The sequence below is a fragment of the Castor canadensis genome, chromosome 2 (assembly GCF_047511655.1).
Source record: "Castor canadensis chromosome 2, mCasCan1.hap1v2, whole genome shotgun sequence".
NCBI classification, from domain to species: Eukaryota; Metazoa; Chordata; class Mammalia; order Rodentia; family Castoridae; genus Castor; species Castor canadensis.
Genome location: NC_133387.1, coordinates 15,494,138 through 15,510,844, shown reverse-complemented (window position 1 = coordinate 15,510,844; position 16,707 = coordinate 15,494,138). Strand labels below are relative to the sequence as shown.

Below are 16,707 nucleotides of genomic sequence, written 5' to 3'. Positions count from 1 at the left end.
AAAGTAGAATATGAAATAATCAATTCAAAAGGCAAGAAAGAAAAAGAAACAGAACTACATTAAATGTAATTGTACTAAACACTTCAGTTAAGCATGACCAAAAGGATTTAAACTAAAAAGATGGAAAAAGGATATCAAACTTTCTAAAGAGAGCCAGTATGGCTATATTAATATATTGTCATTAATAAAGGGTCATTTCATAATGACCAAAAATTCAACTCACTAGAAAGACAATTATTTAAGATTTGCTTAGCAACAGTCTAAAGACATAGGAAGTAACAACTAGACAGAACTAGAAAAATAAGCAACTTCACAGTCACAGTGGGAGATTTTAATACATACAGTAAGCAACAGAGTAGACAAAACACATTGCTAGGCATATATATTCAACTTGAACAATGTAAAACTTAATTCAATGGCCATCAATAGACTAGTGCACCTGAAAATTGTAGAATACACATTCTTTTCAAACATGCACAGACATTTACAAAAATCCTTATCTCAGGACCATAAACAAGTCTCAACAAATGTCCAAAGTTCAAAATCACCTATATGTTCACAATATAATTAAGCTAGAAAATAACAGACATCAGTAACTAAAAGACAACTAGAAAAAAGCCCAAACATTTAGAAACTCAGAAACAGAGATATTAATAGACTGCCAAGCAGATTTTTAAAAAAATACTGGAAATCAGAATGCATGCTGGTTAAATAACAAAAACAGTATAGCAAAACATGGTACACTACAGAGGGGAAGATAGAACCTTAAGTACTAGTGTTACAAAAAAAAAATGCTGAAAATTAATGAGTTGAGAATCTATTACTAAAATTTTTACAACAACAAAAAAAAGAAGGGAAAAAAAACCCAGATAACAGGATTATTAGGCCTCAAAACTGGTGATCTAAAAAGATAATAAATTGATAAAAACAGAAAACAGGTACAAATACCCAGTATCAAACATCATGGGCTGACGGCATGGTTCAAGTGGTAGAGTCCCAGCCTGGCATGTCCTAGGCCCTGAGTTCAAACCCCAGTACTAGACACACACAAAAAGATACATCATTACAATGCTACAGTTATTAAATAGTTAAGAGAGTGAACAGTTTTATGTAACTGTAAAAACTCAGAAGTGGACACATTTCTAGAAATAAAGTTATCAAAAGGGACTCAAGAACTCAGCAGAGAGAAATCTTTCTGCAAAGAAAACCATAAATCCAGATGTCTTGATCAGTGTTTCCACTAATCATTCAAGAAAGAATCATTCCAATCACAACACAGTGATTTCTGATCCAGAGATCAGAAAAAGAATAATCCCAATGTTTTCCTGAAGCTGACATAGCATAACTTTCATACCAAAATCTAACAAGGACAGCATAAGAAAACAAATGAGCCCAATTTTATTCATGGGCCAAAAGAAAAAATACATACACATTCATATGTAATATGTCAATTTTTTTAATATATATTTATATAAAGTATAGCCTACATATTCTAGATATGTTGAATATATAGAATGTGTAAACTAATATGGACTATAGTAGAAACAATACTCTAACCTACTAGTTTACAAAATTTATATCAAGACTGACATTGGGCTAATATTAGAACACTACGTCAGCACTAAATTAAAAGATTAAAGGAGAAAAATCACAGGACTCTCCTTAATAATACAGAAGAAGGTTTTGACAAAATTCTAGTACCAATGATTATTTTTTAAAAGAAAGAAAAAAATCTTAATCTTTTAGTTGGCTTCGAGTAAGTAAGAGCTTCTTAAGCCTAATAAAGGTTATAACAGAAAGTCTAGGGCAAGCAGAGCACTTTAACAGTGTAAGGCTGTTTTGAGACTGGGAACATGATAAAGGTACCCCTTCTTTGCTCCTAGTTGCCATTGCCTGAGGTCCTTCTAACACAGTAAAAGCAATGAAAATAAACAAAAGACATACACATTAGTAAGGAAGGACCAAAACTGTCATTATTCACAAGGATGTGTGACTGTACTTTAGAGAATTCAGAAAAAAAAAAAAATCCTCAGATGAATTATTAGCAGGTCTTTTTTTTTTTTTTTTTTGCTGGTTTTTTGTTCTGTTTTGTCTTGTGCCATTACTGGGGATTGAACTTAGGGCCTTACACTTGGTGGCAAGGACTTTACCACTACTAATAGCTGCTGTATACAAAGTCTGTATAAAATTGACTACTTCTTTATTCTAGCATTGCATGGTTATGAGGCTGAACCATATGAAATTGCCAGCATTTAACCATTTTTTAAATAAAAAAACAGAATTTCATATGGTTTGCCATACATATACTAACATATAACAATGATAGGTTATAATAGCACTAAAAGTATAAAGTACTTGGAATAACTATTAAGAGATACACATGCAAAAGTCCCCCTCAAAAAAAAATCACAAAACTCCAAATGACATCAAAGATATAAAAAGATGTTTCATGATCACTTTTAGAAAACTCAATATTGAATGGCATAAAATTTTACCAAAATTGATCTCAAAATGTAATATGCTCAAATGAAAATTGTCATATTTTTATTTCCTTGCTTGCTTTTTGTGGGAAGAGAGAACAGTGTCAGTTTGTAGTAATACAATTCAAAAGTGTAACATGGAGCCAGGAGCCAGAGACTTACGCCTAAATCCTAGTTACCTGGGAGACTGAGACTGGGAAGACTGCAGTTTGAGGCTAGCCCAGGCAAAAAATTAGAAGCACACCATCTTCATCAATGGCTGGGCATGGTAGCCTGTGCCTGTCATCACAAGCTGCAGGGGAGGCTGAGATCAGGAGGATCAAGGTCCAAGGCCAGCCTGGGCAAAAAAGTTTGTAAGACACCATCTCAATGGTGGGGGGTAGGGAGGAAGCTGGGCATGGCAGTCCAGGCCAGCCTAAGCAAAAAGCAAAACCTTATCTCTAAAATAACCAGAGCAAAAAGGGCTGGAGACATGGCTCAAGTAATAAAGTGCCTGCCTTGCAAGCGTTAAACCCTGAGTACCAATAAATGAATGAATGAATAAATAAGATGCAACATGGAAAAGAAAGGGTTGTGAAAATCAAGGCACACCTGCAAAGTAGAGCAGAAGGACCGACTGGATAGCGAGGTTAATACAGCACTGAAGCAATAGTGTGGAGAGACAGTGCAACAGGAGGGTAAGCGAGACAGGGAGTAGGTACCACAGGACCTACATGTATTCAACACGTGGTATAAGACTGAGTGTCATCTACCAAGAACAGAAAAAGAATGAACAATCCAGAATGTGAGGCTGGAACAAATGGGTATTTGTAAGAAACAAATGAGAATGTATCGCCTTCCTGCCATCATCCACAAGAAAATCAATCACAAATACGTTAAAGGCCGAAAGGCAAAAGATGAAACTATAAAAGCTTTTAGAAGACAAAGAGTATCTGCAAGATCTTGGGATAAGAATTTCTTAAACAAGACACAAAAAGCATTAACCATGTAAGTTGAAAAAAATACTGTTTTGAAATTTTTAAAAATTTGTCCTTAAGAGACACCATAAAAAATAAAAAGAAAGTCAGAATTGAAGGTATCTATAACATATATTATTAGAAGGACTAGAAGCCAGAATAAAGAACTCCTATAAATTATTAAAAGAAAAAATAAAATATTGTCTAACAACCTGGATGGACTCTTTGTTATTAAAGAGGAAATCCAAAAGACCAATACACACACAGGAAAAAAATGCTCAATTACATTAATAATCAGAACAAAATCACTAAAAACACAAGAAATACTACTTTACACTCATTAGTTTGGGAAAAATTAAAACCTAACAATACCAATTGTCGATCAGTGTAAAGCACTGAGGACTTTCATATCCTGCCACAGAACTGGGAATTAAAAACAATTCCACAGGAACTATTAAATTTTATCTATGACTTAGCAATTAGGTCTATTCTCTGGAGTAACTCTTATACTAGGTCACACTAGCAAGACCTTCTTAAAAACATTTTCCATAATTGCCAAAAACTAAAAATAACACCAAATATCCAATAATTGACAAACAGATATAGAAGGTATATTCATATAACAGAATACTATAGCAATAAAAAATAAAGAACTACAGCTACACACACACATACAAAAATGGATGATGCCAGGTATGGCGGTGTATGCCTATAATCCCAGCCCTCAGGAGGCTGAGGGAAGAGGATAGGAGGTTCGAGGCCAGCCTGGGCTATATGCCAAGACCCTGTTTAGAAAAACCATAAAAAGGGGGGTAAAAGGATGACCCTCACAAACAATGCTGAGTAAAAGAAAGACAGGCCACAAGAAAATATTAGCTTGAATCTATCCATAAGAAGCTAATAAAGGGAGGAAATGAAACTATTTTAATTTACAACGCAGGTGCTAAAACTAAAGACAAGGATTACCATGACAGTTGAGACTGGTTATTTGCAGAAGAGAAGGAAGAGAACATAATGGGGAAAGTCACAGGCATTTGTAAGGTGCCAGCAAGGCTGTTTTTGCTGACTTTGGGTAGAAGCTGCCTGAGTAATAGTCTTTACTTTAAACTGGACAAAAGCATGCATGTGTGCAGTGCGTGTGTCTAGAAAGCCAACTGTGTATGGCATTGTTCACTACCGTAGAAGGACACACACACTCACACAAATGTCTTTTCTGGGTTTTTTAACCAGAGTAATTATCTAAAACCCAAGAAAATATTTCAGATGTGGTCAAAATTCAGGTAAGTTGAAGCAAAAAATTTCATTCCTGTCCAGTGGCTAATTTACTTACACAAATCCAAACTGGTTCATTGTTTTATTATCACTGATATGAAATATAGTTAAAAGGTCCACACAATCATCCTCATTTAACCCATCACATCACAGAAGCTTTGTAACACTCTGAGAGTTGACAAATAGAAAGCCACAAAAGTGAAAAGGTAGTGATTAAGAACACAGTCTAGGAAAATAAGACGACTACCCCTGTTTCCAAGATGACTGCCTAGGACAATGGCAGTTGCTATAATGGTCATGTGGTTTTAGCCTTGGCAGACTGAATTGAATCACTAGTACTTGCCAAGTGTCCTATATTGACTTAGCTTTTAAACATTTCAAAGTAATCTACAAATACCCTTTTATGAAAATACTTTTTTATTTTAAATTCATTAATGTATACAGCCATGCTTACAATCAGATCTCAATATGTCAATATTTCTGAACTTTTGATGACCTAAGACGTATACTAAATATTTATTGCTAAGATTAAAAGCAAGTTGATGCTGTGGTTTAGAGCACAGCAAAATTTTATTTTTCAGATAAACTCTTTATTCTAAAAAGTTCACTGATGAGCACACTAGGAAAAAAGAAGACTCCCATGTGGTGGTGGTGGTGGTGATGGTGGTAGTGGTGGGGGTGGTGGTAGGGGTGGGGGTGTGTGTGTGTGTGTGTGTAGAGAAAAAGAAGACCCCCACGTGGTGGTGGTGGTGGTGATGGTGTGTGTGTGTGTGTGTGTGTGTGTGTGTGTAGAAAAAGAAGACCCCCGGCGTGTGTGTGTGTGTGTGTGTGTGTGTGTGTGTGTGTGTGTGTGTGTGTGGAGAAAAAGAAGACCCCCGGCGTGTGTGTGTGTGTGTGTGTGTGTGTGTGTGTGTGTGTGGAGAAAAAGAAGACCCCCGGCGGGTGGTGCGGGTGGTTTCATAGTTTCTCCTAGCTAACCAGAAGATAGGAATTAGGAGTCTTAGGGAAGAAAAAGAAGACAGGGGAGAAGGTGCTCTGAACCAAGTATAGAAATGTGAGTCTCTTAACTGAGGGTTTAGTAGTTGATGTTTATTTCCAGAAAACAAGGGTATTTATAAAATATGTGTAATATGAGCTCTTGCATTTCTAGGTTTGTATTTGGAGATTATGAACTTCACTACTGGAGGGAGCAACTCTACAGTCTTCTGTGACACTGCTGTAGCCAAGAACAATACCTGATTGAATTAGGGGTTCAAGTTAAAGATTTATTTCTGGAGCAAAGGTTTGTCTTCTGAAAAAGGAACTGGTCTTATCCAGGGAACTCCACCTCTATTATATAGATCTGCAGCACTGTCACCACTCTCCTCTGACACTGTAACGCAAGAAGCAATTTTTTCTCTCTTCCCATTCAAAGCAAGGAGGTGTTTAGTTTATTCTTTTGAAGGAAAACAAACCACATACAGAGTTTCATCATTTACCTCTGTACATGGTAGCCTGAGAGGTAAATTTTTGGTTGTTTCTTTTCACTTTACCTTTTCTTCTTGTATACCTTCTAAATGGAAAAAGAAAGAAACATCCAGATACACTTTAATCTGTCTACATCTACTCTCCTGAGAATTAACAGAATCATTTGCACACTAACTAGAAAAGTCAGACAACTCGAAACCAGACAAATTCTCACTGGCAAAAGGGCATAAAAAGCAGAAAATAGGTAGAAGTAGAGATAACTTTTAATCTCCAACTTGACTGCTCAAAGAGTATTAAGTCAAAATACAAAAACTTCAAAATACGAAATTCCATCTTTTAAAACACAGCTTCAAGTGTTCCACAAAGGGATTTAAAAAAAATTTTCCCTTCAATTCCAGTTAGTTGGCTTGTGTGCTAAGAGTGAACAGAACTAGCCAGCACAATGGTCATAATGGTGACAGTACAGGAATTCCCTGATTCTCTCAGGACATGAAAATTATTCCTTGATTTTCAAAAGCAAATGTTAGGGAACATATGTGAGGTGGTAGTCTTGTGACACAAACTACATTTTTGAGAAGGAAGGACTGATAAATGCTTGAGAATGTGTGTAAGCCACTAGACTACTAAAAGAAATGAACATCTTCCAGTATGACCTATGCTGTTCTGATGCAGGCTTCATATATCTGATTTCTAAGAATGGGTTAGGGGACTGTGACCTAGAGACTGTAACTGCTAAAAAGGTTCCTGGCAATGGGAGAGGGGATGTACTAATTAATTAATTAATTAACAAATAAATAAATAAATGGGCAACATCCACACCCTACTAAAAGAGAGTCTGTCACATAGCTTTGAAGAAATTTACAAACATTATGCATTGCATTATACAACAAAATGTGCAAATTATTAATTACCTTTCAGGGTTTCCAGTAAATTTTTGGCTACAAACCAACATATGGCTTCAAAGAAAGGGAATTTGAAAAGATCTGGTGTTTTTAGCCTTTTCTCCATTTCATAACACCTAAATGAAAAAAATGTGTTGAATTATTATTTAGTATTAATATTAGCATTTCAAAGTTGAATGAAGGTAACAAACCTGAAAATAAAATAAGCATGTCATGATACATAAGAAAGACTTATCACCAGGTGCCAGTTGCTCACGCCTGTAATCCTAGGTACCTGGGAGGCTGAGATTGGGAAGAGTGTGGTTTGAGGCCAGCCTGGACAAACAGTTCAAGAAACCCATCTCCAAAACAACCAGGGCAAATGAACTGGAGGTGTGTCTCAAGCAGTAGAGCACCTGTTTTGCAAGCATGAGGTCCTGAGTTGAAACCCCAGCTCCACCTCACTGACTCCCCAAAAAAGAAAGACCAATAAAGTGCTATATATTACTTAACAACACCGCATTTGGTCAACACTGAATTGTGATCTTATCCAGGCTCTGACCTTAATAAATGTGCCAGGATATTTAAGAATTACACTGAGCTTCATAAAAGATTACACCTTGGTATTTGTATCCTAGTTTTAACAAAAGGGATCTTACTATGGTTCCACTAATGAATAAAACACTATGTTTAAAAATCAGCTCCATGTGTGAGACAACACTGCAGTGCCCATATGAGCTTTCTTTAGGTTCTACTAAGTAGTCGAGGCCAAAACCATATTTGGCACTAGCCAAAGTGTGAAGACAGGAACCTTGCCACAATGTTAGTTTTGTGTCACACTCCTTGCAGCAGAAGCCATTTTTCCCCTAGGTAAAACACAGGTACAAAAAGGCAAAATTCACACTTGCTAAGGGTGGTGCATACATTGGCTTAAAGCCTCATACCCTATGTAAAAGCCACTCACTCATGCAATAACTCCACAAATACAGAACATCCAGGGTTCCCCATGGGCACGTAAAGTTACAACAGTCACCATGTTGGTGGAAGCCCAAAGATATGGCCTTCCACCAGGTATTTCTAGTTCTCCAGTCCTTATCTAGTTTGTCAGTTGGGAATCATTTTTTAATAAGCAATGTTGCCTAGTAACTCTGAACTCAAAGTAGAATACCCGGAGAACAAAGTTAAACAAAAGTCAAATTCTCAAACAGAAAGGAAAATAGCTGTCAATCCTTTACCCAAAACAAAATTAAAGCAGGTATTTTGACAGTAAACCTGACTTACGGGTTGTTTTGCTCCAGCACAAGTCACATCTGAGTCTGACTGATTTAGCTTATTTCTGTCGTTGCAAAAATAGCCAAAGGAGAGCATACGCATTTTCATAAAAGTTTGAAATCTGGAGATATATTATCGTACTGAGTAAGTTACTAATTCTGTTGCAGATTTGAAAGCATCCTTGAGACAACATTTTATAGCAATGTTTTGGTTCAAAGTTCCTATTCCTAATCATTTCTCAAGGCTTATCTCCATGGGATCCCAAGTAAAATATGTTGCGATTTTTTTAACAAAAACGTTCTGTTTAAAAAAGGACAGAAGAGCCTTTCAATTCTGATGACACAAACCTGAGCTGCATGCCAATGTTGAGATTGTGCAGAAAGTTTCCTCCAAAAGCCATACAATCCTGAGAAGTGAGCACAGCATGAATCCACCCTGGAATGGTGCAAGTATATAAATCAGTCATCTTTCAATATTTAAACCAAACAGTTGTATTATACTACCTGTGAAATAAGTAATCAACATCAGTTTACTCTACACTCTGGTGCTAAAAAAAAGATAATGCTTATTCAATTGGTTCATTCAATAAGTATTTATTAAATGCCTATAATATGGCAGGCTCTGTGTTTGAGGAATAAAGTGAAGGTTTTTGGTGGGTGTTTCTGGTTTTTAGTTTAAAAAACATAATTCAACTTTACAATTAAAGATTTTACACTAAGACAAGTCAAATCTGGTTTGAATTAGGAAAACACACTTTCCATTAAAGAACAGGGAGGTTGGATGAGCATTCAGTTTCACGAGTGTCACACTGAAATGAGTGTCCTGAGTGGAACAAGTAGAGAAGAACCAGGCAACTCAATCTGAAACCCAAATCTGTAAGAAGGAAAAGGCAAATTACCCACATTTAATCGGATGGGTCATGGTCCTAAAACATAAATGCTGACTATCAAAATTATGGTGCTTTTTCCATTAAAATGATTTTAAAATGAGAGTCATTTCTAAGAGATAATGCCTAGCAAATTTTTTAAAGAAATGTTAACAGGCTTGATATAAAGACTTTATAGAAAAATAAATTGTGCTGAGCATTCATATAGGTACAAAAGTTGTTCGTTATTAATATGTGCCTAGAAACTAAAATTCTACTATATATTTAAACGAAGTATTTCTTCATGGTTTTGGCACAATTTCCAGGAAAGCAACTACTCTGTAAAGTGAAGGAAACTACAGTATTGTTTGTTTAGAAGTTTAACAATTGCTAACAATCTTGGGGAAAAAAGTCATATTTCCTATAGCAGTTGTTCTCCAAGTACAGTCCCCAGATTGGGCACTAGCAATCAGCCAGGAATTTGTTAGATATGCAAATTCTCATGACCGGGTGAAGTGGTACATAAATGCAATTCCAGCACTTGAAGCCCTTCGAGTTCCAGGCCAGCCTGTGCTACACAGCAAGAGGGAAGATGAGCTGGGAGAGTGGCTCAAGCAGTAAGAATGCCTGCTTACTTACTTACTTACAAGCATGAGGCCGAGTTCAAACCCCAGTACTGCCAAAAAAAAAAAAAAAGGGCAGGGAGAGTGAAGAGGAGAGGGGGTTAGGGAGAATCCATTCTCTGGCCCACCCCAGACTTACGAATCAGAACCTTGGGGATGAGTACCAGCAATCTATGATTTAACAAGCCCTCTAGGTGAGACTGATGCTCCATGAAGTTTGAGAACCACTAACGTACACCAATGCTACTGACAGAATTTGAGTTGCCATGAGCACATATGTACTGGTTTTACTGGCTCATGAGGTTAACCATTTCATTCTATCCTCCAATGCTGCTGAGCATATAACCACATATCAGAACAGCATTTCATCATAAATTACCTTTCAACTTCTTTCTATTCCAGTTAGGTCATTAGATTTTTAAAAATTATTTATGTAGGATGTTATCTATGATTTCAATTCAAGAGGGCACAACAAAATACTAGAAACAGGAGCATTCACAATGAAAATACTAATACCTGCCTAGACATAAACGCTGATAGTTCTAGGCACTGACTCATTTACTCAAGCATTCATTTATTATTCTATAAACTGGTAAGAAAGTAGGGCGTGGAGAAACAGAGCCCAGTGAACTCTGCAGCCATTGAGGTTGCCCAAACCAGAAGCCCACAAGCCTGGAGAGCCTATACTCTGCATTTGTTCATCTCAAATCAATACTATATCTATTACTTGAGGTACATGGTACAGAGAGGTTCAGCAGTTCCTCAAAAAGTTAAACATAGTTAAATCATGCAATGCAGCAATTCTGCTTCTTGACCCATGAGAAATCAAAACATACCTCCTCATAAAAAGTTGTACACAAATTTTCAAAGCAGCACTATTTATAATATCCTAAAGTGGAAACAGCCAAAATGTCCATCAACTGATGAATGAATGAGCAAACAAAATATGGTATACCATACAATGGGCCATAAAAAGATAAACTTACTTACTTTTATGTGCTAGAGCATGGATGAGCCTAGAAAATATTATGGTAAGTGAAAGAAGCTAGACACAAAAGGCCACATATATGAAGTATCCAAAATAGGCAAATCCATAGAGACAGAAAATATATTAGTAGTTACCAGAGAATCAGGGAAGAAGGGGAATGAGAGTGACTACTAAAGGGTATGTAGTTTCTTTTGGAATGATGAAAATATTGTAGAGAAACAGAAGGTTGTGGTGATAGTTGTACAACTTTATTAATCAACTAAAAAACCACTGAATTGTTGTCCACTTTAAAAGAATGCTTATTATAGTATGTGAATTTTATTTCAATAAAACTTAAAATGAAGGTAAGTGACATAAAACAATGCCAAAAGATATCCTAACTGTAAGAGAAGCCCTCTAAAAGACAAGGAAGTAAAAAGTCCCAGGTAAGTATTATTGCTTAGGCAATATCACAAAAGCTACTTTCTAAAGATGGTAAGCCATAAATTCTAATTATGAGCTGATTTCATGTGACTGGGTATCAACCATGCAGAGTGAGAGATAGAACTAAAACCTTACCTGTAGGAACAAATAAGGTATGCCCCTGCTTCACCACACATTTGTAGCATTTGTCTACTTTATCTCCAAAGAACACCTCACTCTGGGTCACAGATGAACTCCATGATTCATAGAGTGCCAAATTTTCATTTGTTGGCTTTATCAAATAAAAAATCTTCTCACCCTAGAAGGAAGTAATACTCTTTGAAAAAGCAACAGCCATTCTTAGGGTGGTCTACATTGGTATAATACAAGAATCTAAGTTAAATTAGGTAACTGTCAGATTTTCTTTGAGGTTTAGAAAGACCTATTTCACACACCTGATCAGCAGCCAATTCCCTTAATCAGCATTTCCACAAGAGCTAAAGTTTCCCCCACTCCCAACTGTCAAGTCAATAATCACGCTGATAAAATCACTGCGAGAGTAAGAACCACAAACTGATGACCTATTTTTAAGGCATAGGAGGACATACACTTTAATGGACCGCAGGTCACAGCACAGTTCTCTCAAGCTGTGCCCTAAGACCTACAACATGATCTGTAAATAAACTTCCTTCAGTGAACTCTGCATCCTCAAGGAAAAGAGGAAAAGGAGGTCAAGGATACAGGATCAAATATGTTACACAGCTTTGCTGGGGCATAAGCACCAGCATCTGATACACAAGATGTGGTTCCAGATCAGCACTAAGGAAGTTTTTTTATATCTGTGCTACCCAGTACAAAAGTCATTAGCCACATGTGGCTACTGAGCATTTGAAATGTAGCTAGTACAAATGAGGGAGTGACTTTTTAACTAAATTGATTCATACATGGCAAGTGAATACTCTATTAAGCTATGCAGTTCTAGATAAAGCAAAGTGAATATAAGTAACGAGTTAGTTATGCTTTTGTGATTTCCAAGCAGTTAGTTGTCTTATACCAACTTTAAGGCCAAAGCAATTATTACTATAATTTTGTTCCTTTTTATGTATTTGGTTTGAAGATTAATGGTAACTGACTACAGGAAAAGGAAAAAAGGGACACATAAGGCAAACTGAAACCAAATTAAAAGGGCAAAAAGGAATCTAAATATCATTGAAGAACCCATGGCTCTTCTTGGGATTAAAAACAAAACAAAACATAATGCTTAAGTCCTACTTAAAAAGTAGAAAACTCCTACCTTTACCAATGTTATTTATAGCAAATGAATATACCACCAGAAAAATATAACATGTTTTTGTCCATACAAGAACAAGAAAAATCCTAGTCTTACCCAGAGGACATGGTACCAGACTGAAGTCCCACCGAAGTCAATGTGGAAATCTGTATAGCTGTCTTGAACTCCCATTAAGCAGTATTTCTGAACAAATGGCTTGGGAAACACTGAATCATCTGGCCAATAATTTTCAACCCAAGATAGCTTTCTGGCTATATCAGGGACCTCCACCAATTCAGACATCCTTTAAAAAAAAAAAAAAAAACCCATACATACATACACACATACATACATACACACACACACACACACACACACACACACAGAGAGAGACACACACACAATGCAAATTTAGATTTCTTAAAATTGCTTTTCTCATGTCAACTCAAACCAAATAATTAACTGGAACTGAAGGTTAACAATACTTAAACATATCATTTTTCTAAATATTCTATGAGCAGATTAAAGCAAACTTTACCTCATTGCTACACCAGTGGACAGCTACAGAAGTCACAATTATGTTCTTATTAAAATAAATATATCATCAAACTACATTAGCTGAAGTTCATATATCATCAAACCACATTAGCTGAAGTTCATAATGCTAAACCAAAATATCCAGAGCTACTCACTTTGTATCTGAAAATTCAAGGCTGATCACATTTAACACTTTTGGTCTGTTAGGATTCGTGAAGTATTTAACATAATTGTGAAGTGTCATTTTGCTGTCTGCCTGCCTTGCCACATCAATGACATCTATCACTTTGTCACCACCTGCAGAGAAAAATTATAGTCTAATTATTAGGCTTAAGAGTTACATCAATAGATACCCTAAACAAAACTATTTCAAAGACCTTACCTGCTTAGTATGATAATAAGCCAACTACAAAACTACATAGCTGCAGAATTTACATTGAGTGTAAAAGCTTTCATGGCTTACTAAGTTTTCTATGTATCAATGATTTCTTGTGTGCAACCCGTAATGACAAAAAATACATTATACTGGGAGGTGAAAACTGTCAGACACTTTCTGGGTTTTGATTTTCTCATGCATAAAATGAGGCTTTTTATATTATCTATAAAATTCTAAGTCTGACTCTACCTCTTTTTTTTTTTTTTTTTTTTTTTTTTTTTTCTTCCAGCACTGGGTTTTGAACCCAGGGTTTCTTTTGTGCTTGCCAGGCAGGCATTCTACCACTTAAGTCACACCCCCCCCCCCCCCGCAGTCTTTTATGCTCTGGTAATTTTGGAGACGGGGTCTTGTTTTTTTCCTGGGCCAGCCTGGACCACAATCCTATTTCTGCTTCCTTCAGTATCTGAGATGACAAGTGCTTGCCACCATGCTCAGCTTTTTCTGTGAAAACGGGTCTTGTGAACTTTTTGCTTAGATTGGCCTTGAGCCTCGATCCTCCAATCTGTGCCTCTTGAATAGCCACAATTATAGGCATGAGCCACCAGCACCCAGCTAAGTCTACCATTTTGAAGAACAAACCAGTCATCAGGGAATTAGGGAGCAAGGTGACTAGGACAAATAATTTATGCTCTCCTGACAATGTCTTCTAATATCCTTCTTCAGGGAAAAATTAGTGGTTAGGAAGCAAAAATCAGTTCACATTATACCTATCTAAATGACCATATTTTGAATTGTGATTAAATTATGTTCCTATAAAACCATGGGGTGATGCTTGTTTGGCACCTGCACAATCAGTTTACAATGGACTACAAAATAAGATAGATTCAAACTATGGCAATACTCAACCAAATTGAAAGAGAACACATCCATACCACTTTCCTACTATAATATAAGTTCATGGAGGTGAAGAAAATTGCCGCTCAGGCTTCCTTATTTCATCTGTAGGATATAACACAGTTCTACTACTAGTATTTAACTAAGGTGCTTTATAGTACTACAATGTTAGCCATCAAACAGTTTGAACATTTCTTCCTATTCTTGTATTACACTAGCCACTTCTTTTATAGTGGGAACAGGTTTAGATTAAACCTCAGCCTCATCTCCTAATTTATCGCATATTCAAATTTAGCTGAATGTGAAGTCATGACATTCAATTAGATTTCCTCAGTGAAACAATTATCAATAAGAATTGTCAACCAATAGCTCAATAAAGGAACAAGTTCTTCGATATTCCATGCTGGACATAACATATTTAGTGAATATACAATTCTGAGTCAAGGTAGGTTTGAGATCTATCTATTGCTGACAAATGGTATCCACATATAATTAGCTTTATCTGTAAATATCATGTTGGCAATAAATGAAAGGACTGAAAATGTCAACAATAGCACAATCCATAAAGAGCTTTTCATCTTGTTTCTTATTACTTTCTGAACCTCAAAATCACAAACTAAGTCCAGGTGTATTTACATCAATATATAAAAAATGGGTTTGAATGTAATTTTTTTTTTTTTGGCAGTACTGGGGCTTGAACTCAGGGCCTCACACTTGCTAGGCAGGCACTCTACCACTTGAGCCATGCCCCCAGCCCTTTTTGTTTTAAGTATTTTTTTGCAAGGGTCTTTCATTGTTGTTCTGGTGCTGCAATCCTATTTACACTGGCATCCAGCATCACTGGGATGACAAAACGTACTACCACACCCAGTGTATGGTTAAGATGGGGTCTCATTAACTTTTTTTACCCAAGCTGGCCTCAAATCTTGATCCTCCCGAGTACCTAGGACTGCATGTATGAGTGACCACACCCAGCTCATAATCTCTTTTTATGGCTCCTCCTATAGGTGAGAGGAGGTCAAGAAGCAGGTTCCAGAGGACTACTAGGTACAGTGGTCTCTGGGGATTTTGCTGCTGAGTTCTAGTTGTCAGAACTCATCCAGTTCCCAGGTCTTCTTGGCACCTCTGACTGCCCCTCAATAATGGCTTTCCCTAAGCAAGTTTCAAATTTAATTACACCAAAGACGGCAGCAAGACGAGGCTGAGTAAATAAGAACAGGTCAAACATTTCATTGTTTTTCTGACCATTGAAGGTCATCTGCTGAGAAAAGCTTTTCAACAGAGGTGATACTGAGTAGTTCCAGAACTAAACTGACATTTCTTCATTCGCTTTTAATACTGTTAGGACACTATCATTATTATTTTTACCGTGTTTTCCCAAGCACTCAAGAAACCAAGTTCGTACCTACATAACGTTCCACATCCATCACAGAAAAAGCAGGAGAAGGGAGCCTGAGTCCTAGATCATCTAATTTAGAGACCATAATAGGGACATCAAATCCATGTTTCTCCAGGTATCTTTGTGTCAGCTGACTGCCATGCATCTTTACAATTATTTCATCGGCACTAAGAAAAACATAACAAAATGTCATTTTTGGTTGGTAAGTTGCTTAAAATTACTGTGATAAACCGTTAACTCATATACTGCATAATTATATCAGTGATCATCAACCTAATAAATCTCCTCTTAAAAAATATTTTCTAAAGCCCCTTTTGGCTATTCTAAAATAAAATTCACAAATAATATAACCTACTGAATTCAATACATGTATAATTGGAAAATATATAAAGCGATCTAAGTAAAAAAGAGAAAAAATTATGGCAAAATATTTATTTCAAAAAGTAAATGTTCAGGAAAACTACACTAGAAGACATAATAATAGGACGTTTAAAGTTAGCTGTAACGAATGGCTGAATTTAGAAGTGAAAAAGCCACCCAATGCAAACTGTAGGAAATCAAAAAAGCAAAAAGCTAGGGTATACATTAAAATAAAAAGTAGTGCTAGACAAGTAAAAACAAACCAGATTTTTATCTGATTATATAATTCTATATGAATATTTGTCAGACATTTCAATGTCTAATGGAACATGAAACAATTGTCCTGCATGCTGGACAATGACTATTACCCCTGGTCAAAACAAGCACCCCAAATCTCCCTACTAAGAACTACTGATCTAAATAATCTGTTACAACTAGTGTTTAGTAAGTTTTTTCTTTTTGTCTTTAAGTGGTGCTGGAGTTTGAACTCAGAGCCTTGTAGTTGCTATATAGGTGTGCCTACCACTTGAGCCATACCCTCAGTCCTTTTTGTGTTAATTATTTTTCAGATTATTTTTCAGATAGGGTGGGTCTTACATTTTTGCCCGGGCCAGTCTGGACCAAGATCCTCCTGTCTGTCCCTCCCACATAGCTGGAATGACAGG

At 36.4% G+C, this 16,707-nt stretch overlaps 1 protein-coding gene across 1 annotated transcript in view; it reads right to left on the bottom strand.

Annotated features, from left to right (window-relative positions):
• Positions 1-16,707, bottom strand: part of Kdm7a (lysine demethylase 7A) — a 75,884-nt gene that overhangs the window by 21,802 nt on the left and 37,375 nt on the right. Inside the window, exons 4-9 of the mRNA XM_020162323.2 lie at positions 15,689-15,849; positions 13,169-13,310; positions 12,594-12,780; positions 11,363-11,525; positions 8,676-8,763; positions 7,087-7,193 (exon numbers count right to left, since the gene is read on the bottom strand). Coding sequence (XP_020017912.2) covers positions 7,087-7,193; positions 8,676-8,763; positions 11,363-11,525; positions 12,594-12,780; positions 13,169-13,310; positions 15,689-15,849 — 848 coding nt within the window. The remainder of the gene's footprint in view (positions 1-7,086; positions 7,194-8,675; positions 8,764-11,362; positions 11,526-12,593; positions 12,781-13,168; positions 13,311-15,688; positions 15,850-16,707) is intronic.